The sequence below is a fragment of the Scleropages formosus genome, chromosome 23 (assembly GCF_900964775.1).
Source record: "Scleropages formosus chromosome 23, fSclFor1.1, whole genome shotgun sequence".
Classification (NCBI taxonomy): domain Eukaryota; kingdom Metazoa; phylum Chordata; class Actinopteri; order Osteoglossiformes; family Osteoglossidae; genus Scleropages; species Scleropages formosus.
In genome coordinates, this window is record NC_041828.1 from 15,932,259 (window position 1) to 15,956,429 (window position 24,171).

The 24,171-nt window shown below is 49.6% G+C and overlaps 1 protein-coding gene across 1 annotated transcript; it reads left to right on the top strand.

The window, feature by feature from the left end:
* Positions 1–1,367: 1,367 nt before the first annotated feature.
* On the top strand, positions 1,368–13,514 carry zbtb10 (zinc finger and BTB domain containing 10). The gene is made up of 5 exons (XM_029248090.1): positions 1,368–2,403; positions 7,430–8,348; positions 10,197–10,262; positions 11,566–11,741; positions 12,171–13,514. The coding sequence occupies exons 1-5, from the start codon at positions 1,630–1,632 to the stop codon at positions 12,480–12,482; spliced, it is 2,247 nt and encodes a 748-aa protein (XP_029103923.1). The 5' UTR covers positions 1,368–1,629; the 3' UTR covers positions 12,483–13,514.
* Positions 13,515–24,171: the final 10,657 nt, after the last annotated feature.

Consider the following 24,171-nt stretch of genomic DNA (forward strand, 5'->3'; position numbering starts at 1 on the left):
AAAACACACTGACTCTGTTCACCACCAGAATTGTTTTTGGGAATGCATTAAAAATATTCCAACTATTTCTACAGTACATGTTTCAGTGTATATTTTATCAATGGAGACATACTGCACTGTACATACACATTGTATATTGAACATATCGACTGCTTTGTCCGGGATTTTTAGTGACTAGGGAAACTAGGGGTTCCGCACTGTTTTAACGAGCACTGCAGAAGGACACCTCTGCGCAGCACTGGCAGGTGGGAGAGCCAATCAGAAGAGGGGATGGAGCGTTTGGAGGAAAGAGCGACACCTACTGGGCATGTGCAGCACACGGATTTCCAGAGCCTTCCACCTGAACGACAATTGCAGCTGAAAAGGGAGGAAGACACCTGACTGCAGTGTGGAAGTGTCATTTCTATTGAGGACAGCGAGCAAAGACACTTCCAGTTCGTACACTGAATGAGCTCTACAGTGACACTTAAAATGGTCTCGTTTTCTTTTTAATTATTAAAGTATTAACAAAAGCAATTACGTACATGTAACCCGAACATTAGGTACACTACTTCGCTACCACACACGGTATCCTTGTTCCGTAACTGTGTTTCTTCTCATTTTTACATTACTTGACGATATTTGTACAGAATTTTTACAGGTCCTTTTGTCATATTTAATATTCTACTCAAAGCCTAAGCTTAACTGCCAATGTTACCGCAATAATGCCCGAGAAAACACACACCGAGGCCAGTTCGTGACGTGTAACTCAACAAAGTGAAAATAAAACATCGAAGAGGGACAGTAGACTACACACACTGACTGAGTGTACTGGCATAGAAAATGCTCCAAAATATAAATAAATTCTAAAATTATACATTCAAGTTTTTGAATTATAAAAAATAATAAACTAATAAAGTACCGTAGCGGCGTAGTACGTTTATTTATTAATTTGCTTAAAACGCGGCTCCTTAAATTTGAAACGAGGAAACTATTTACTTTTAGTTTGCTGCAAAAGATATTCTGTGAGGTTCGTTTTTATTATATAAATTATTCTAGACTATTAGTAGGATGATGATGGTGATGATTCCTCCCTGTACCTGTGTTCAGGTCACGCGTTTCCACAGCGCATCGGCGCGTGTGAGCGTGTTAAACACGGACTCCTTTCACCCCGCCGGGCAGGGGGTCCCAGCGGCCAACACGCCATTTGCACGATAAACACGCGCAAATCCCGGGCTGAACCCCGCGCGGAAAATGGGCGCAGTCACCCACACAAAGGACCCCCGGCCGCGCGCGCGGATCCCCCACCTTCTTCAACGGCGCTTGCCCGTGACCCCCCTCGGGCCCCCCCCGCGCTCCGACCGAGGTGCATTGTGGGGGAAGTCGCTGCCATTCGACCTCTGCGGGGCCTGCGCGGACGCACGGAGAACCTCAAATTCATTATGCGTTTAAAACCTTTATTTATTTCCGCATAACCTACATAGCTGCTCTCGCCAGGAGGCCGCGGCGCGGAAAGAAGCGCAGCTATCGCTAGCTAATTCCCTCCTCGGACTAGCTGGGAATAAATCACGGAGTACTTTATTTTTTATTAGCCGGCGGGGGGATTTTGTATAGAGAGTGTAGAGTTTTTATTTAATTTATTGGAGGAAAATGTCCGGAGAAAGAAACCGCAGGTCGCTGGCTTTCCGGGGAGGCGGATTAGCCGCGGCCGGGTGCAGCGGTGTCGGCGGCGGTGGTGGCGGCGGCGGCGGCGGCGGCGGCGCTAACAGCTGGGAGGCCCAGGCCCGCCAGGAGCGACGATTAAACGGGAACAGGCCGGAGCAGGAGGAGGACCGGGACCTCGGGGCGAAGGGAGCATCGGTGGCGCGGCTGGAGGGCGGGGGGTCCGTCAGCGACAGCACAGAACCGGAGGCGGAGGAGGAAGAGGATGTGGAAGGAGGGCACCACTGGGGCGCGGGGGACGGGGACGAGGACCGGGGCGCCGCTGACAGCTGGCTTTCAGGGACACCCGCGGAGGACGCGTCCCGGCGAACCCGGGGACACTGCCGCTGGAGAGCCGCCGCCGGGAACGGCCTGAGCGCCGAGGAGGGCGCCGGGGGAGCGGGCTCCGGGGAGGAGGAGCGCGGCGAGGCGGCGGAGAGCGGAGCGGACGGCGAGGTCGAGGACGCGGCCGCCAGGAAGCCCTCGGTGGAGATGAGACCGCAGACGCTGCTCCAGAAGCACTCGCTCTTCCAGGGCTCCTGGCTGCAGGAGTTCCCCTGGCTGCGCTTCTGCCAGGAGACGGGACTCATGTCGTGCTCCTGGTGCCGCAACATGGGCGCCGGCGGCGACGAGCTGGTCAAAGGCAGCCGGAGCTACAAGCGGGCCCTGCTGCTGAGACACCACCTGTCCGCGGAGCACGGCAGGAACGACCCGGCGCGCCAGGTAGGGCAGGGCAGGGCAGGGCAGGGCGGCAGGGCGGCCTGCCGCGCACCTCCGCGCACCTCACGGGACGGGACGGGCCTCCGCTCGGCCACCCGCCCATCATCCATCCCTGACCTTTAACACGCAGTTTATCATACGGTCGCTACTTAGTTACAGCCGCTTTCCTTTTCCTTTTCTTTTCCTTTCCTTTCCTCTCGTTCCCCGGGCTGTCGGACAGCTGACTTGACTGACTGTGTTCGCATGAAAACTTTTTTCAGAAAAATTTAACGGCCTCTGTTTGGTACAGTCACGTGGAGGAAGGATCTCAGGATCCACGTTAGATGATATCATTGTCGTCATTATTATTATTATTATTATTATTATTATTGTAGTTATTGTTATTATGATGGGGAAGACAAAAAGCCTTTTTCTAGCCACTTGTCAGTGGTTCGCTGCCTTGTTCCAGTCCGCTGCAGGAACAGGGTCCTTTTGTTGCCCTGGTGATTCGCTTTATTGGCCTCCAGGTCACATAACCACCCCCCTCCCCACCGACCCCCACATCCCCTCCCCACCCCACCCTTGGGGACGCCCACCCCCCAGGCCTGTGTGGGCAGAATGACCTCTGGTGTGGTTCGGTCTCTTGGGGGGGGGTGGGGACAGCTCTGACTTAATGAGGATTTCTGAAAGACACGGGTTCGACTGCGAGACCCGAGCGCCGCGCGGCGAAGTGTCCCCGAAGGGCAAGCGAGTGCAGAACCCCACTGATGAGCACGGCGTCCTCTGACCTTGTTCTGCTCGACGTCCAGCGCAGGACTCCCAGTAAGGAGATGCGCGGTAAAAAAAAAAAAGAAAGAAACAAACGCGGGCTGTGCTGAGAGAGGGCGCAGAGTCCTGCCGCCTCCGTCAGTCGCCTCATTTTCCGTGTATTTGACAGTTGGCGTGATTATCTGATGTCTGAATATATTTTTCATACAAGATATCAGATCAGCGTGGTTGGAGACGTGTTTCCGGGCTGAGATCAGTCCAGGTGAAGGTTCTCTGGGGCGGGAGACGATGCGATGTCAGGCAGGAACTGTTCCGACAGAGCGCTGCTCGTTCGGTCAGTCACTGGGCGTTCGCCTCATCCTGGAACATTTGACCTGATGGTCACCAGTGAACTCGGCTCAAACGCGGGAGTTAAGAGCACAGGAAGGTTTTTATTCTCTCATCAAGAGCATCATGAGGGAATATTGGAGGTCCGCCTGGGCCTGCTCCGATCTGGCCCGTTTGGACCGCTTCACTTGCTCGTTGTTGCCACGTTCCTAGTTATGAGGGTCCAGGATGGGACGAGGACAGCACTTCGTGACACCTTCAAGACATCCTCCTTGTCCTCTTCCGGTCCAGCCTTCGCTGAAATCGGCTCAGTTTGTCTTCGAGATGTTGATGTGGACCTGTCGCCATTCCTTCCTCCCAGCGTTAACAAACAGCTTTGAGGAAAGTGCGCTGCCAGTTTATGGAAAAATCCATATGCACAATCCAGCCTGTCTATTGAATTATCATTAGCAAGGTACTTATGAGTCGTTGGCCAAATTTGGAAGAAGAAAAAGGCATTGTGGTTTGAATGATATGCATCAGAAAAAGCTCAGCTGCTCAAACTAAACTGAAATGTGTTAAAAAGGTAACAAACATAAGTCTAAAATTTTAATCTACTAATGGCTTGCAAGAAAATGAGCAATTTCGCGTCACGGTAATAACACTATTTCAGAAATAAATCGTGCAACGTTCAGCGCGAGGTCTCGGCTGCAAGTTTTTTGCTTTTTTTGGATGGTTTGGAGGGTCTGCTGTTTATCTGTCAGCTCCACTTCTGATGCTGGAAGGAGTTACCGCCTTCGGAAATGAACAGCGGTCGACTATAGTCGGTTGGTGTGTGTGTGACGGGGTGTGTCTGATCGCCCGGTGTGCAGTTTTACCTGCTTCCTACCAGGCACTTGGAAAATGGAACGAAAACAGAAAACTCACCTCTGAAAATCCGCATGATGTCACTTCTGTTCCTTTAATCGAGTTTCCTTCCCCACATTTCTCACAGCTGTGCCGTATTTGGCAAGAATGAATCGTACGTGTGTGTTAGCGCACTTCCAGAAAACGACCGTTTATTATTCTTTGTTTCATAAAATGTCGGTAGCGTTAAGTTTCCCCTCCCCCTCCTCCTGGATGACACTGCTGATGCCTCGAACCTAATTAGTTTTGCACTTTGCACATCTGGCAAAATCCAAAGGCATAAAACTATATTTTTTAACATGTCACTCCGGTTGACTCGGCGTAGGTCCTATCGCCACTTCCACATTCGCGCCCGCTGCCGAGCACCATCGCATCTTCAGGTAGGATGCGTTCACGGGCTGGGGGCGGGGCCCCCCTCGCCAAGCTAATTTGCAGTGAAAAGACGCCAGGTCCACGGAGTGTGGATTACACCTCCGTGCCGTTGTTTACCCTCGGTTCAGCCCAAATGCGAACACGGCCTCCTTCCCTCCCCTCCGCGGCTACTTTGCAGCAAAGCCGAGGGCTCGCACACAAAAGGGTGATCCTGTCCCGGGATCCAGCGGCCCCCTGGGGTATTGTTAGGGGTCAGAGGGGACTCCCCCACCCCCCCACACACACACACCTCGAGGCTGCAGCGCACCTCGAGGCCATTTTATTCACAGACCCGTGGGGGCAGGCCGTGCGGAAGTACGGAATTGCCCCCGGGGCTGGACGGACAAAGGCGGGGCCCGGCACTCGGACCCTTGTTTGCATCACGGGAATGACCGCATCTGTGAGGTTACTGTTTATTCCCATTAGCGTAGGTGATTTGGAAACCTCACGCTGTCGTTTGGGCAGCCGGTGTCCTGCGCTTGTTTAAGTCCTGGTATGTGAGGTATTTTTAAACAGCCTGCTACCATTTAAACCTTCATGATCTTCGCACAGTAATATTGCATCTTTTGTTCTGTTTGATTTCAGTTTGATTACCTTATCTGTTACACGCACCGGGGTGTTCGGCTGGTAATTTTGGACATTGTCGTATCGTTGAGGTATCTCATCTGCAAAACCAGCGGTAATAAAATGATTAACTAGATCGGCTTCAGGAAGACAGTTGAATGGAAATAACAATCCTATAGAGGCATCAAAACGATATTTAAGAAACTGACTACTTGATGCTTGTTGTTGCTGCTGCTGCTGCAGTTGCCATGCCTTTTTTTCTTTAGCCCCAGCAAGTGTTGGGGACCATGTCTTTGTTTGGTTTTCTGCTAATGTTTAGGATGAGCCCGGCTAGGATGTTGCCAAAATATTTGTTCCATTACTTTGTTTAGACGTCGAGCCATCTGCGGCTCAAAATAGATCTGGGGAAATGAGTTCTAAATCGGCCTTAAACCGGGTTTCGTATTTGCTGAAGAGGACGGCCCGTGCCAGCGTGCTGCTTGGAGAGCTGGCAGCTTGTAAGCAGGTTTAGAAATGAGCGGCGACTTCTCTGCAGCGCACCTGCGGCTGTCGAGGGGGCCACGTCAGACGCCCCGACGGCACCGCCCGCGTGTCCGAACCGAGCGGGCCCCCCGGGACCGTCCTCGCCGCATACGCGACGGGGTGGGAACACGTGGCACATCTGGTGCCTTGTGCGCTGACTGGGAGCCGGCCCGGCTCAGCTCCACGGAACCATCCCTCCGTTCCGCTTCGCAGCTCTTGCGCGTCCCGCCTCTCGTCTCGTCTCCGCAATATTAGCACACTCGCCATGCGCGGAGGTGCTGGCAGTAAGCGAAAGAGATCGGAAATGATCCCCACCCATGTTCCTTTTTTTAATACTCCCCGTCCTCCAGTAGAGTCCATCCAGCTCAGTCGCACATTTATCTATTGGTGCACGGAAGCTGCACTCTTACAAATTGTATGAGGTTTCTTGCTTAATTAATTTAATGTTCAATTGTCTTTTATGTTCTCTTAACGGTGGGGGGAGAGAAAAAACACATCCTTCCTGCCAGCCAACAGAGTGTGGAAAAGGTTGCGGTTGAATATACTCTTGCGACAGGTTGGTAATTTTAGTAACCACCTTCGGTTTTTTTTTTTTTCTTCTGATAAGAAAAAAGGCACATATGTCATTTTTAATGCTAAGATTGTGAACATTTAATAGCTGCGAAAGGCACGGCGTTGCAGACCTGTGCACGTGGGCCTCTTGAAAGCATAGACAGGAAGTGTCTAAATTATGGGTTATGGTAGGATTGTTACCAGTGAGCGAAGCGTTGTGACGGTTTTACTGCATTCCCATCTTTTCATGCTTATTTGTTTCTTCAGCATTCAGGATGTCAATGCAAGGAAGTGTTGTATGGGGCGGTTTGACAGGTAGCTCTGTTGCCCCATGGCCCTGGACTTGGAGGCTTCGCTATGGTTCCGGCTCTTCGTTTCTGCAAGACGGTCTAGTCGCCTCCCACGTCCTGCCTGTGGATTTGTGGCTCCAATTTGTGCTGTCACACACCGCCAGCAAATGAGTGTGTCCTCTCTGAGTGCTCTCAGGCACACTGGTATCCCTTTGGGAGTGTTACCCTGCCCTCTGCCTCACCATTAGCCCTGGAAAAAGCTTTTATTGCTGTTAGGGTGCAGCCCCTCTTTGTGTCGTAATGTTCTATTTGTTTATACAGCAGGGTATTTCCTCCGGTAATTTAGTTAAGTACCTTTCTTGAAGGTCCAACATCAGGTCAGTTCAGTTAAACCCATTTTATGTTGTGCCTTTACCATCAGAGTCTCCTCAGTGTGCTCAGCAGCAATATCTTGACGCGCTTGCTACAGCGTACGCACTCGTCCTAGTTCCTATTCTGGGTACAAGTTGCTTTCCTGAACCACTGAGCCACTCGTTGCTGTATGTTTGAGAGGCCAGACCTGAGTCTGATGGTTTGTGTGCGTTTGGAACCTGTCAGACCAGCTTCACCCCTGTGGGGAAGGTGTCTTTCTGTCCCTCGACCTTGTCCCATGTCTCTTTGTCTGCTCAGACTCCTGGCAGCTCATTTTTGGTTTTTTTTTTGTGTGTGTTTGTTTTTTTTTTGCATGCCAGGAGATGGAAAGGTTCGGGGAACCAGATGGGGCGGAGTCAGAGGACTACAGGAACAAGCCAAACGAGAACTCCTACTGCTACCAGCTGCTTCAGGAGCTCAACAAGCAGAGGAAGAACGGCATTCTGTGCGATGTCAGCATCGTAGTGAGCGGCCAGGTCTTCAGGGCACACAAGAACATCCTGGTGGCTGGAAGCCGCTACTTCAAGACACTCTACTGCTTAACCAAGAATGAGAGCTGCGACCAAACCACCATCACCCACCTTGACGTGGCTGCTGTGCAGGGCTTTTCCGTTATCCTAGACTTTCTGTACTCGGGCAACCTCCTGCTCACAAGCCAAAATGCCATCGAGGTGATGTCTGTGGCCAGCTACCTCCAGATGACGGAAGTGGTGCAGTCGTGCCGGGCCTTCATCAAGGATGCCCTCAACATCAGCATCAAGCAGGAGGCTCCTGACTCGGTTGTGGTGGATTACAACAAGAGGCGGACCCTCACCAAGGACGGGAAGGGGTCTGACAAGAAGCCCAGCAACTTCTGGGCCACCAGCATCCTCTCCAAACTCTCCATCAAAGCCAGCAGCCACATCAAGGAGGAGCCCAGTGATGCGGAGGCATCAGCAGGTGAGAGCTGCCCGCTGGGCAGTTCCAACTGGACCTGCGACAACTCCTCGGAGTCTACTGAGAACGAGCCACAGGGCCAGGGCCCCACGTTCACCTGGAACGATAACACGGCCGCCACCACCCCTGTTAAGAAGGAGGTCAAGCAGGAACCGGGCAGCGGGCGACGGAAAAAGCAGATCGTGCGCCGTTTTGTCTACAACATCCCACCAGAGCCAGAGGAAGCCTTCGACGAGGGCGTGTTCATCCAGCCGTCAGCGTCTTACACCAGAGAGGACTTCTCCTTCCTCTCCGAGAATGCAGGTACGTGTTCTTCTGCTTAGCAGAGCAGTGTGTCGGGGCCTGTGAACCACGGGGTCCCCCAGGTAGATGTCATAGAAAACACATTTTTTGTCGTTGTCAGAATTTACATATTCAAATCGACCATAGTAATGAGGTCAAGGGTTTTTCCACCAGTTGTCTGGAGCTCAGCATCCAAATATTAGGTTTCCTCTGCTAGGGGATCATTCTTCATGTTATGGTGAAATGTTGATATGGTCGAGTGCGTAAGCCCCCTCTCGCACTTTTCCGGTTGCTGACAATTGCAAATGTTTTTTCGCAAACGTTTAGAAGCTTCAATGCGGAAAAGTCGAAAAGCTGCCTGTAATTTTGACAGAGAAACCCAGAGCGACGGCTGATACGTTTCACTATGATGCCGAGGAACGTGTAACGTATATCGGCACTTTTCCTTTTAGTGACCTCTGAGTTTCAAGGATTTGCCATATTTAAAAAAAACTATCATGCGTTTGCTGTTTTGCTGCTCTTCTCTAATTAGTACTTTAGTGTTTAAGTATCGTTTAGTATTGTGTTACTAAGCACAAGGCTGGGACTGTTACGCAGTAATGAAGGAAATTATTTTCCAGAACTGCTATCAGTTTAAAAGCTTAAAGCACCATACTGAGGTGTAAAATGTTACCCAATGTTCCTCAGCCTCAAGTGGGCTGTGATGGGGGCTTCCTGGGTTCATTTGGATCCACTCTTTAGCAGCTGGTGTTGGGTTTAGTCTGGTGTCTCCTGGCTCGGTCCACTCTCCTTGTCCCAAGGCCCTCGGAACAGCACCGTCCTATGGGATGACACCGTGTTTGGAGAGCAGCGTGGTTACAGTTTGCATCCTCCAGTGTGGGATACCGTGCCCATCCAAGAGGAACAGTTCCCACTCGGGCATTCTTAATGCTCTCCATAAATATTCCCCATGGAATTTAATGTGGTCTGGGGGCTGAAGTAATCGTCCGGCCCACTAAGCACCAGGTCCCTCGGTGAGTGAGTGCACAGTGCTGTGGAAATGGTCCTTCCTTACACATGTCCGTACACTTCGGATGCTTAGCATGTTACCATCTGGCTCCTCCTCTTCTTTATACAGAGTGAAAGAGCTCGATTTCTGTTGCGGCCATAAATGTTCTTTGGACTCTGTTAGAGGGGGTGCCCCAACTGCATCAGGAGGCTGGAGACTTATCTGTAATCCATAACTTAGATTTTTGGCTTCTTTGGAGGTGAAAAGCTAGCAGGACAGTTCCGCGTAATCCCTCCGCTCAGCACCCTCCTCCTCCTTCCTCTGCTCCCTGTCTACCCAGCGCTGTGCCAGAACAGGGTACGGGGGGGGGGGGCTTACGTTGGAACTCCTGGCTCTCTGCCGCCAGCTTGTTGAAGTTGTGGTGTGTAAGCCGATACCCCGGGTGGGCTCTGCTGCATTGTTCACACATTAATCTGAAGCCCCCCCCCCCAGTCCCCGCAGAAGTGTGCGTGCAGCACGGAGAGCTCCAAGCTGTGCCCAGGGGATGGGAACCACCTCTGCCACCTGCACTTTAAATTATTTATTTCTGCTTTTATCCCACTGCTCGTACGGTTATTGTTGTTCAGAGCTTGTTGCTCCAACTTCCACCAACAGAAATATGGCTGTCAATTGCCAAGCAGCTTTGCGTTCAAACCATCGCGCTTTGTGTTGGTTCTCCTGCTACCTGATGTGGATGGGAACTGCTCACACCTGATTGCGGAGCAGCTGGCACCCAGACGACCCTTTACAGCGCCTTGCCTACCGGTGGGGAAGGGAAGAGAGCCCAGGAGCTCGTGAGTGTTTGCATGTGCGGCTCCTAACTGTCCTTTGTTTCATTTCAGAGCTGGCCAATCAGATCCCGTACGGTCTTATGCAGGATCCTCACCAAGCAGAACCCTGGGAGAACGGTACAGTGTGTCCCTGTCTACATCAAATTACATTGATATATTGATTTTTTTTTTTTTTTTTTTTTCCCCCCCCCTCCTCCTTCAAAGCAATTTAGTGTTAAGCTACTTATATTGATTTATCCATTTATATGGCTGGCTAGTTTTTACTGCATCAGTTCAGGGTACTTTGCTCAAGCAATAGCAGGAGGTGGAATTAGAACCTGGGTCCTTTGAGTCCAAAGGCAGTGGCTTTAAACGCTTTGCTACCTGCTGCCGTTTATTTGTTTAGAAAGAAATGCGGAACTCGGTGAACAAGAGTGTGTGCTGGTCCTGCCCAGGTGGAGTAAAGCGTTGTACTTGGAGACATGCCACCTCTCCTAGTGTCTCTCTTCTTTTAGTGGGAATTCCTCATTGCCACAAAGCTACCCCGAATTTCCACTTAGTTACCAGGTCCTCTCAGTGCCACAAGGTGGCGCTGTCCCCTTGACTGTTGAGCAGTGTGCAAAGCAGTTACACTCTGTGCTGACTAATGTAATAGTACACTCCATCCAGTCGCCCTGCCCCCCCCCCAGCACCACCAACTACAGATGAGATAAACCCACAAAACCCTCAGTCCCACATCCTGCTCAGGAAAAAAAACTGCTTACAGCAGCAACCTGCTTCTGAAGAGATCAAAGGCATCACCGCTTGTTTTCAAGAAAACGCGCCGACGCTGACAGTTACATCTTGCTCAGCGGCAGAAAACATCCCCCAGGTTGTTACAGGGGTCTATGAGGGGGTTGGAACACTGTGGCCAACCTACTGAAGTCAGCAGCATGAGGGAGATTTCAGATATACACCTCTGGCTGCTTGGTGGTCCCACATACAAGAGGTCTAAAATCAAAAGCAGAAAGGTTCTAGGTTCTGGCTCCAGTGTAGTGGAATGACCCTCCGTCCCTCACCGCTGAATCCCTTTCAACATTCAGGAAGAGTCTGAAAACTCACCTTTCAGACTCACTTCTCCCCGATCTCCTGTGTGCTTGATGAACGTGTGTACTAGTTTATATTGTGGTATGAGATACATTGACTTTGCCGAAGAGTCACACGTCTGCGTGAAAATCCGTCCGTTGATGTAATTTACTCTTCGAGTCGTTCTCTGAGACGTACATCTCCTTGAAGAGAAGTATCTGCAGACTGAATAGGTGGAAATGTAAATATGCCATTTATGAGGACAAGGCAGAACTGGGCACCTGCCGTCATGGCGACAGGTCCGTCCGTCCTGTGTACTGCGGGGGGAACGCGGGGTAGCACGTGTGAAAGCGAATGTCCTCGTCTCCCCGCCCAGGCGAGTCCTCCGATTCAGCCCTGAACAAGCTCAAGTGCCCCCACTGCAGTTACATTGCCAAGCACCGGCGGACACTGAAGCGGCACCTGATCATCCACTCCGGCGTGCGCTCCTTTAGCTGCGACATCTGCGGCAAGCTGTTCACCCGGAGGGAGCACGTCAAGAGACATTCCTTGGTGAGGAGTCGCCACACACTGCTGCAGTGCAGAACACGCACGGAGCTCGAACTGCCCCCTCTCTCTCTCTACTTGGTGTAGCAGCACAGGGCGCACATTTAAACTCAGTTTTATTTTTAAAGTCATAAAAATTGCATTGTGAATCAGCCGTGGGTGTCGGTAGTGGCCAGAAACGACTGGATTCATCAGTTTAGATGTGGGGTTTTTAGGTTGATTCCGGTGTGTTGGCTGCTTTTGCTCCACTGGTCCAATAATGTGTTTTGTAATGTTGGCAAATTTTACAATAAACATGTCGTGTGCATGGGAACGTGTTTTATATTTTTTAATTTGCACACGTATTTAATCAGCACCTGTTCTTTCCGTGGTCCTCCTTTGGGACTTTAGGTGGTGCCAGGAAGTGAGGGGTTCTGTTCTGTTCTTTCCTTGCAGGTACACAAGAAGGACAAGAAGTACAAGTGCATGGTCTGCAAGAAGATCTTCATGCTGGCGGCCAGCGTGGGCATCCGACACGGCTCGCGGCGGTACGGCGTCTGCGCCAACTGCGCAGATTCCCACCAGGGCACGCAGGAGGGTCTGGAGGCCATGCAGGAAATGGAGTTCTCCCGCGAGGATGACTTTGAGGAGACAGGCGAGGGTGAGGAGGACATGGCAGAGGAAGGGGAAGAGCCCAACGAGATTGACCAATCCAACTGGGAGGAGGGGGAAGCTGGCAGAGCCAGTGCTGCCCTTGATGAGGACTAGTACAAGTTATTAAAAAAAAAAAAAAAACAAACAAACAAAAAACCACAGCTGGGAAACAATCAATTACTCCAAAGTGCTATCATTCTTCACGGTTATGCATACATGTCTGTATGGCAGAGTATAGCTTTGGTAGCGAGGGACTCCAAGATGTACAATTTTAGACTCTGGGTCGCAAGCCCTTAGGAGATTGAGAAATGTCTATGAAATCAGGTTTTTAGTGATGTATTTTTTTTGTAGGGGAAGGTGGTGTACAGAATTATAATTTACGATAGGCCAATCATCTTAAATTTTAATTATTTAATTTATGAAAGTTCAGATATTATGGTCTTATTAAATATAATTTGTTTTATTGTTTGTGTATGCTAAGAAAAGTTGTTTAATTTTTGACTGTCCATCCTGTCAAAATTGAACGTATATTTGCTAGATGAGAGTGTAGAAGTTTAAAGCATTATGAGGCTCTTGCCTAAAGAAAGATTTATTTCCAGCGTAGTTGAGTTTTAGATGTCGTAAAAATTATGATTATTTTTTATCTTTTCCCTGTGTAAATCTTGGAACCAAAAATCTGTTTTGTGTCTCTATAATGTATTGCAGCCATATTTATAATTAATTTATGTGGGCTGTTCCATTGTGCCAAGCAGAACGCACACCAAGATTTTGCAGGAAACAAACTACTGAAAATGCTGAGTGTGGGGGGTGGGGGGGGCGTTAATAAAATATAAAAAAAGGGGAAATTTTATTGCTAGCTTTATATGAATCACAGCGACAGAGGTAACACTTTATAAAGCATTTTGACTTTCACTTAAAAGCTTGAATTTGCCAAATTGAAGAAAAGTTTGGTGCTGTAATGCTTGTTTCAAAATACTGGACCTACAGCTGTATATGATGTTTATCAAAAAAGCTACATAAACTCAGTTATATTAATCAGCTTTCTATATAACACTGTCGTGCTGTAGAGCGCATCAGGTATGCTATGCCATTTTTTATTTAATGCACACAATTTTCCTTTTTTTTTTTTTTTTTTTTTTTTTTTTTTGAAAAGTACCGGTAATACTTGTAAATGATGTAATGATATATGGTAAAATGTACATGAGTTGGTAAGATTAGGTACTAAATATGCTGGTAATCACATGAACGTCAGGTAAGGTGTTTCAGACAGATCATGATGTATGAAGTTTTCAAGTTTTTTTTTTTTTGATTTATTGCATAATTATAAATCCAACAATCAGTTTATATTATTTGATAGAATTGTTTTAATGTTGTGTAGGAGACGTTTTGTCCAATCTTACGTGAAAGCTTCGTGACTGCTAATAGATTCGCACTTACTACTTTGCTTTCATGAAAATCCTTTTTTTTTTTTTTTTTTTTTTTTTTTTTTTTTTCCTTTTTTTGTCCCAAAGTGGATCTGAATGGAAAACTATTTTTCTGATTTGGAAACTTTTTTTATAGATGTTTGTTTATTTAATATAATATTGACTCCAAATGCAATCAAGACTGTTAATTTCTATTTGTCCAACCAAAATTGCTGTTGAATATTTGTTGAAATGATATATGAAAAGCCAGGTAAACCGTAGAGTAGACCCTTGCTTGTGTATGTTCTTGTCAGATTTTAATGTTTTAATTCTAAGAATCATTCACTTTACCCTTAGATGCATATATTGTTTTGTCCTTTTGATTATTATTTTATTTCATCAAGCACATATTTTATTGAAATTGTTTGTATGTTGGGTTCAAACTCGGAACACCTGTTTCTGTTCGAATGCAGTGGATATATTGAAGTGCTATAATGATGCAGAAGATTAACTTTCCCTTTACTTTAAATGAAAATGTATTTTAAAACTGTATAGAAATATTCATCATATTTACCTTTCAAATCACTGTGGGAGGAATTTTATATATATATGAAAATATATATATAGATATATATATTTAAGTAGTTGATTTACATTAATGGAATACAGCTGCAGTAAAGAAGTTGATTACCGTGACCTGGCCTTTCTCCTCTTTTCACCTTCGACCATTTTGTTCACATCAGTGCTTGTCCGAGACCTTGTTTGTTTTTACTCTGTTGGTTTATGTATATCTGAGAAATTTGAAAAAATAAAAAAATGTATCGTTCAGATTTTATGCTGTAAATTGACAAAACAAACACTACAAGATGAGTAAGTAGTTTTTTTTCAGCTGTATTTTTTTAAACTGTTCAAAGATGTATTTTTCAGTGACAATGCTTATATGGTGATGCAAACGGGCACCTGCCAACTCAGACGACCACAAGTCAGGTTACTCTTTTTACGTTTCGAGGCTTAAAATGACATTCTTATTTCTGTTTTAAATTGTACTACTGTTCCTCTCTAATAAATTTTAAAAATAAAACTTTGATATTCCTCGTGTAACATCTTTGAGTTGATTTTCACTTTTATTCCAGGAATTTATTGCACCACTATTTTTCAAACCTGTTTTAGTGCTAATGACAGATATGCATATGTGGGGGATGTGATACTGTTCAGTGGTACTGCAGGCTGTGCCTTCGTCTCATCTCTTTGTAGAAAAATGTGTTAATTATTGAACCATGAATATGTGGGTTTCAGTTGGTGATGCTAAATTGCCCTGTGTGTGTGTGTGTGTGTGTGTGTGTGGGGCTGCCCTGACCAGGGTGTATCCCCCAGCCTTGCGCCCAGTGATTTTGGGATAGGCTCCGGACCACCGCGCCATTAGGACGAGCAGTTAACGAAAAATAACGGGTGGGTGGACCGATGACAAGGTGGCAGGTTCTCCACCACTGGGTGACTGCGATTATGAGAGGCTCAATGAAGTATTTTTGCCCACCAGATGTACTCAACAGAGCATCAAAAATTAACACACACCTGTAAAACTTTACATTTGAGAAGTTTGCTTGCATTTAAGTAACTTTGGTACAGTTTTACCTGTGCTCAAAGTCACCAGATTGGTCCTGCAACCTCAAAGATGAGCCATACACACCTGCTGTGCTCTTGAGTTTTGTCCCTGTTACTTACTGTTAATAACTGCAGCGCATCCAGTTGTTTCCTCGGCTGCTCCACAGGCTTGATTGTGCGCAGACAAAAACTGGCAGGAAGTACAGCGGTATTTCCCAAAGTCTGGGTAAGAATACCTGCTAAATGTAAAATCTTAGACTTAATACCTGTCTTTTCTTATTACAATGAAAATGTTAACTGTGTAATTGCATGTAATTCTAATAAAAGTATTGCTTTAAAAATAATTTGTTGGTAAAATAATTAAATGCTTTATTTTTTTTTACCACAGAGATGGATGAAACCGCTTCAACTTAATCCAGAATATATGTCCGGAGAAGCTTTATACTTGAAATAAAAATATTGTCACGACAGCAAGCAAATACATTTCTGATCAGACTTTTAAAGCTGCAGGTTCACATCCCAGGAGGATTACACACTTTTTATTCAATTATGCACACAGCGGTTGCATGGTTGCACAGCAGGTAGTGCCGCTGCCTCAGCACTCTTGGGCTGTGGGTTCAGACCTGGGTTTGAATCCAGTGTGGAGTTTGTATTTTCCAGCCTGCATTCACATGGGTTTCCTGAATGTGCTCTGGTTTCCTCCCACAGTCCAAACACAGCTGAACTGATGATTCTAAACAGTGTGTGTGTGTGAGACTGGCCGTCCCGTCCGCGGTAACCCGCCTCACACCCTATGCTTCCAGGGTCGACTCCAGACCCCTGTAGCCCTGCACTGCACAAGTGGTTAAGGATGTATAAACATGAGCCACACAGCAGCTCAGGGATACGAGCACAGTGTGTCTATACATTATATACACAACATACTGTAGATACACATATTTACACTCATTCATTTAACTGACGCTTTTCTCCAAAGCAACTCACAATGACGGACCTATTTATACAGCTGTGTAATTTTACTGGAGCAGTTCAGGGTAATGTACCTTGTTTGCCTAGACATCTTTAAATGAGATTATAACCTGAAACTTTAGGGATCAGCAGCTCTATTCACTACACCAGCAGTATAGAGCCCACATACACACTTTAACACAAAAAAACTCCTTATACTTATAAAACATAATTGGACAGTTTCATGGCTATAGAAAAAGTCAAACGTTAAGTACAAGGAAGGACAGGACGTCAAGCGGTGTATTTCCGAAGCTCCCGATGCGCAAACCTGGGAAGCGACGCACTTTTGCATTTTTACCGCTGGCCGCTAGATGGCAGCACTGGACCTCGACAAGCGCTTTATCCTCAAACACTGGTTCTTAAAGCACATTTCATCGATACTTTTGAATGTATCGTCTTAGAAAAGTATGCAGCTTTATCAAATGTTTGAAAATAATCTCTGTTTACGTGCTTTTTAATGTACCGAAAGAAACTATTAAATTTTTTTTAAAAATCTTGACAATAACAGCGAGGTAAACAAATTATCCATCGTTTTACATGATTTTATTCTGTTATTGTGACCGGGCACTTCACTCGAACACACACAGTCTGAAACCGCAATATTCGTATCACTACCGTTGAGCTCTACGCTTCCTTTTTCATCCGAATTATAGCTTTACTTGAGTATTCACGTAGTTAGAAAAGAATTGTTAAAAACATGTCGCGTAATTCTTAAAGTAAGACTGAGTACACACACACACACACACATTTTCAGAACCGCTTGTCCCTTACGGGGTCACGGGGAACCGGAGCCTACCCGGCAACACAGGGCGTAAGGCCGGAGGGGGAAGGGGACACACCCAGGACGGGACGCCAGTCCGCCGCAAGGCACCCCAAGCGGGACTTGAACCCCAGACCCACCGAAGAGCAGGACTGCGGTCCAACCCACTGCGCCACCGCACCCCACTAAGACTGAGTAATTTTCCTTTAATTAAGTTTCCTGTAATTCCGCCGATCGCCACCAGGGGTCAGTGTTACCGCCAGAAGTGCTCCAGGGTCCAAAGGCCGCAGGAAAAGTGACGACATCGGCAGCGGTGCGTCTCCGCAACCTGGAGACTCACCTGTCCTCGCGCTGCAGCTTCCAGACGGGAAACCCGCGGACTGCAGGATCATGTCCCGCACCGCTTCTCCTCTTTCCCATGAATGTTTGCGAACATGTCCTGTTTCAGGGCTCAGAATTAATTTCACTCAAATTTTATGCCTGTATAATTATTTCCGAATTTATCGGAACAACACACACACACATTTTCGGAACCACTTGTCCCATACAGGGTCACAGGGAACCGGAGCCTACCCGGCAACGCAGAGCGTAGGGCCGGAGGGGGAGGGGACACACCCAAGACGGGACACCAGTCCGCTGCAAGGCACCCCAAGCGGGACTCGAACCCCAGACCCACCGGAGAGTAGGACCTGGGCCAACCCACTGCACCACTGCATCCCCCTGACAAATGTTGGCACTTTCTCCATAATGATTTTGAAACGGAAACGATATGCTGCAATTAGAGGCGTCGTGCAGTTTCCTAGTTTCTTAATTCCTCAGTGACGGGGAAGTCACTTACTGCATGCAGCGTCTGAATATTTTACCTTAATTTACTGTTGACCAGCTACGGAAACCAAAGCAACTGACCTGTTCCAGACAGTGGGACAGCCGTTAATGTGGAGCCCGGTGTCCCCTTGCCGTCCTAGCAATGAACACCAGCCATGCGTGCGGTCCCACGAGAAGTCACGGTGCGGGGACGCGTATCCTTCGCTGGGATGTGGGGGGTAAAACATAGTAAAATCAAGCAAAGCAAACAAGGAGAGAAACAATTTCTCTCCTGAATGAGCGCCGACTCACCTGTGTCCACAGAAGCCGGTCATGTCAGGCTCAGCCAGGTTGTGTGATGGAGCTGCTTTTGCTAATTAAAGCTGAAAATCTTGCATTTGACGTCAGAGAAGCACCTCCTGGCTCAAGGTGTCCCCCCGGGAGGGTCGAAACAATGGCTTTCGTCTTTGGGAGCCCTGGCTGAGCCCGGCCCTGTTGGACACCTGTCACACCTAGTTAAGCCCATTCGTCGCCCGCAGACCGATAGATGCTCTTCGCGACCGAATCGAGTCACTTTCATATTTGTATTTTGCCTCATTGGCACCGTGCTCCCTCAGAACTGTAATACAACGAGCAATCCCGGCTCGCCGCGATCAATATTCACCGGGCCCCCTGCAGCGGTCTCTGCCGAAACGACAAAGAATCTGAATTTTCGCACATTAATGAAACCGAGTGGATTTAAGCGGCCGGTTACCAGCGATCGCCGCGGCCGCATTCGCGACGAGAACATCGGCTCGTCCGGCTCCCGGGACGGGGCCTGTTTCGAATATGTGGCAGGTGTGTAAAAATATGTTTATTGTCTCGTAGCGATATATTTGTTCCAGTGTCAGTCACGAGTGCAAATGTCCCCCCCCCGGCCCTTCTACGCCTCGCTGGAAGTTCATGGGGCCGCCGTGTATCTGTTATAAAGGGGAGTGAAATAGCACATGACGCCCGATTCCATCGTTGTACATCCAATTGGTTACAGATTAATTGATTACACAGTTTATGAGCGGCTCGTTTTTCCCATCGCTACGTGCCGCTATACAGAGGCCTTCTGTGCGCCAGCGCTCGCTCGGCCCCGCGCCGGAGCGGCCGAGAAAAGCGCTTTCTGGAAGGTTCTTTCAGGTGCCATCTCGGAACAATTCGGCGGGCCTCCACAATGAGCGCGAGCTGTCCCCGAGCACGGAGGTCTTTAGCGCCCTCGGCGGCGACCGCCCCCGCCCCCCCCCGACCCCCGCCACCAGCCCGGGCCCGCGCTCCGCCGGCGTCCGCGTTTCCTCAGCGCCGATCTGGGAGCGGGTGGCTGCGGCGAAACAAAAGCAGAGCGCATACTGTACAAACACGGCCCCGAGCGCGGGGTACACTGAGCCATTCTTCGCCGTGTGTGAGAACGGTGGGGGACTCCATTCAGGCCCTTTGTGCGGGTGTCTGTCAACAGCGCTGTTTGAGGCGGCCCCCATTGTCCCGGCCGGTGCTCCTTATTGACACAGGACTCCGCTCGGCGTGTTCCCAGGGTCCGGGCCGTGGGCCCGTGAATGCCTGAAAGGGGATCCTCGGGCGCCATTGTCCGGCCGCGTATGAAAAGGCGAGCGGCGAAACAGGGCGCGCAGGTAATTACGGTCCTCCGGTGCCGGGCGCTCGGTGACCGGACGCCGTGTGGAGACGCGCGGGTCCATCTCGGTGCCCGGGAGGGAAGTGTCTGACCCTCTTCGTTTCCCTCTCCCGCTCCCCGTCCCCGGCACTTGCTGCCATCTCCATTTGTCCGCAACGGACGTTCAAGGTGTCCCGCGTGAGCTCGTCGGCTGTATCGACACCGTGTCCGTGTTTCTTTACGTAATCGCGTGTTTTTTATTCTGAGATGCCATACTTCGAAGCAAGCAGGATTTGGGGAATTTGAAAAAAGATGAAAAACGGTTGCTTTATATGCTTGTGTTCGTCAAACTTGTAATTCTACTTAATATTTGTTTTCGCTGTTGCTGGATCCACTTACGCCACTGTGGCCGATTTAAGCTTTTACAAATTAAGGGAGAACAATTTTGACACTCGTGCTCAAGTGCACGTATGTATTCTGCACGTATTGCAGGTGCAACAGCGGGATGTGTCAACGCCAGCGCGTGTTTAACTCCACTGCGATACAGTATTATTGGCATCTTGATACCTAACAAGTTCTTAATCCACTGATTCTGTAATATTGTAATATTTACAGAATCTTCCAGATGACTGTAGGCTGAAATCACGCTAGGGTAGGAGTTGGGAGTTGTTGCTGCAAAACTGAGAAGGGTACTTGATCGAAACAGTTCCAGTAAAATACTCAGCAAAATACCATTAATAAAATAACATCGGCCTTAGTCGTGCTCATTATTTACATCTTTCTTAAAGACTCGAAAAGTTACGCTTTCCTTCTGAGTGTTACAGAATCTTTTGAGAAGCCTTTGGGTTCTTTTTGAAAGTTTGCGATCGCTTCACCGCAGAAAGTGGGACGATGGATCTTAGTGACGTTCCGAGTCGGTCAACCCATCCGATATCATAAACCACTGTCTCTAATGCAGGGTCCTGGTGGTACAGAACCTATCCCGGAAGCGCAGGAAGCAAAGCGGAGTACGCTCTGGTTAGAATGCCAGTCCGTCACAGGGCAATCTCACACACACACACTCTTTCGCTCTCAGATACACACACAGAGAGCAATTTATAGTCACAATCCACCTGAAACATGGCTTTGAAGTGCGTGAGGAAACCAGAGCACCCGAAGGAACCCCAAATGAACACGGAGGAAAACGCACACTGACGGACCGAGCGAGATTTGAATCCACATCTGAATGCAGTGTGAATGTCTACCCTTACAGCGTATCGCAAGTGACGTTGCATCACGTCTGCCTTCTGCAAGCTTTACCACGGTACTGGGTAGCGGAGGGTAAAACCGTCAGCGCTTTTGAAAGTGTGCCTCGTGGCCATTGAGTGATGGCTGACACTATCCTCAACCTCAGCTCACGCAAGGGGTGGAGACACACACCCCTTACACACACTCGCGCATGTGCACACATGAAGATTAAATCACACTTGCGCGTACATTTCTACCCTGCCCGCCACCGCCTGCCCCTCCCCCGAACTCCCGCGGTGCCCCGCTGACGGACGAGCCGCCGTGACGGCTGCTCGCCGCCAGGCCCTCAGCTGTTGTCCTACGTCAGCGCTCTGTGGGATACCCCCCAGCGACTGCTTCCCAGGCCGGGTCAGACACGGGGGGCAGGGAGGGGACGCGTGCGCGCACACGCACGCCCTTCCTCCCTCTCCACACCGGCTGCCCTAAAGCCGTCCCGGGGGTCGCAGAGTGTGTGTTTATCTCTGTGTGTGTCCATGCACACAGGCGATACTTAGAGCAAGTCTCACTGTCCATTGTGTAACGCCAGGAAGGCTGCGCCATCCAGATTTTCCAAACGCTGTCCCAAGGCTGCGACAGACAATGGGAGAACCATCTTTAGCCAGAAGGTTTTGTGTTTGAAACCCCTTTGACATTTTATGTTTTCTGCAACATCACAAGCGCTTAAGGATCCAGTCAAGAAACGACCGGATTAGAGAAAATGCATTCGGCAAACGGCCCGCGTCATTTAAACAAGTGTTTCTTTATTTCAATTAATGTTAAGAGAAAAAAGTAAAACATTTATCCAAAGAGACAAACTGCAGCTTTATTCAAGAGTCAGAGTTAATATTCATGAGGAAGCTGATAACTAAGCGGTTAGAGCTGCTGCCTGTGGATCTGAAAGTTGCAGGTTTGAATCGCATGTCCTGCTCTAGTCCCCTTGTGAAAGGTACTTTAGGTCGATAATGGCAGGTACCTTAACATTGTAAGTCATGGTGAAGAAAAGTGTGAGCTGAATGAATAAATGCAAATAAAAGGCCAGACTGCTGGAAAATGGGTTTATTGGGCAGGCAGGTGCTGCCCTGCAGAAGGGCTGGAATAACATGTTCGAAACACACACACGCCGAAGCCCCTTGTCCCCAACAAGGTCGCGGCAAGCCGGAATCTAGCCCAGCAACACAGGGTATAAGGCTGGAGGGGGAGGGGACGCACCCGGGACAGGACTCCAGTCCATCACAAGGCACCCCCAGCGGGACTCGAACCCCAGATCGACCGGAGAGCAGGACCCGTCCAAACCCGCTGCGCCACCGTGCCCCCTCTTCAAAACATATATAATGAAAAAGCACAAATGCCTTAATTTCACAGCGGGGCAGCAGTCTCCGTTCACCCCTCTTCCCTCTCTGGCGGTTCTGGTTGTCCGAGAGGAATTCCCTTGCGTTCTCGTTCACGGCCGGGTTGGTTTCCCCAAACCAGTTAACCATATTTCAAACAGCATTGTTCTCGAGGCCTGCGTGTGGAAGAGGAAGAGGGGGCGAAAGGAGAGGCGCGTTTCAAGAACCTGAATGGCGTTTTGTCCGTGGCAGCGCGTCGGAGCAACGCGATACGGTGGGAAACTCCGAGACGCCCATCCATTCCGAAGGAGCGCAACAGGAACAGGGGACAATCGGTCCCGTGCCACAAAGGAGGGACTGTGCCGCCGGTGGCGGCGAACGGGGCGCCGACGCACGCGGAGGCACCTCCACCCGGGGCCCGCGAGAGCGATACACGTGACCACATCCTTCCCCCGTTATGGAGGCGCCGTGTAAAGCGCTCCGTAGTATTTTACCCCCGTCGTGGTATTTCGTCTCCGTGCGACGCACGCGAATGGGAACAAAAGCAACATTCGCGCTGCAGGAATCAAGCGTGTAAAGGCAGCGCTGCCATAGGAGGGGTTGCCTTTGGATCCAGGACCCAGGTTTGAGTCCCACCTCCTGCTCTAATACCCTTCATCGTGGTTCTTACCCAGAAATGACACAGTAAAATCGCCCAGCTACACAAATGGGTACATCCCGGCGAGACGCTTTGGGGAAAAGAGTCGGCCAAACATGTGACCGTAAGTCAGAGCCGTGCGACGGTCTGGATCGCAGCTCACGTCGTGTAGACGGATTTCACGGACGAACCTGAGCTCAGCTTCCGAAAACTCCCACAGTTCCCGGCGCGTTCGCTTTTAGGAGGAGCGTGAAAACCCAGGCGGGCGGATGGCGGCGAGCGTCGCGCCGCAGATGACACTTAGCCGGAAAAGTAAGCGTACTTTTCAAACCGGACGGAGCCTCCGGTCCGCGTCCGATAGATCGCGAGGGGGGTTCCCGTCCGGTGAGTTCGCGCAGCTGCTGCAGATGGGCCGCTCGTTGGTTTTCTCGCGGCGACACCTTTTCGCTCGCGCAAACCCGCCAAACGCCCCGGGCTTGAGCTTCGTGAAATACCTGGCTGCAGCCTGGCCCACATTTCTCTGCACGTGTCCAAAAAAATCGCCTCTGCTGCCTCTCGCCTTCAGAGATCTACCGTGTCCCTGCATCACGCCCAGAGGATGGGGACCGGAATCCACGCTTGTTTCCCGGCGCAGGTGCGCTTAGGGCGACCGATGTCCCAATCGATGATCCGTTGGTCCATTAGGTCCTCGTGCTTCTCCTCGCCACAGGCGCAAACACGGAGGACAAGGGGTCCCTTTTCAAGGTTGCCCCTTTAACCTGGCGGTTCAGAGCACCGGCTGCGAACCGTAGCGTCGGTGCGAGGACGGTGCTGCCGAGGACCGGCGAAGAGCACAATCGGCCGATTCATCCCGGAAAATGGCGACACATGTGTTTCATTGACTGTGAGAGCGCTGAAAAAGCCGGAAAAAAAAAGTCCCTCGGTCACACGAGCTATTATCCGAGGAGGAACAAATCCTGAAAGCAATGTTCTCCTCTCTTCTGGAGGCCACAGATGTTCCTCTTGGCACCTCCGCGCGCGGCGATGAGAGGTCCCTTTGTTGGACACAAAGCATTGTGTGTGCTGGGAATGTGGCTGGCGGTGATGGGAAAGTGTCCTCCCAGGCTCCGCGCTCGGGGTCCTGGGAGGCAGCGGCGTGGTCAGGCGGCCGCCGCCCCCGTGTCAGGCCACGCTGCACTCTCCCTGTGGGTTCATGGGAACTGTCTGTGCCACACGTTCCCTTCTCTCCCCCTTATGGGGAGGGGGCCGTCGCCACGACAACCCCCTCGAACCCGGCCTGACTCTACCTGTTTCGCATTCCCGGCTTTCGTCGGGGCAAAGGTGCGCGGGGGTCCCGCGCGGGCAACCTTTCACAAAGTGCTA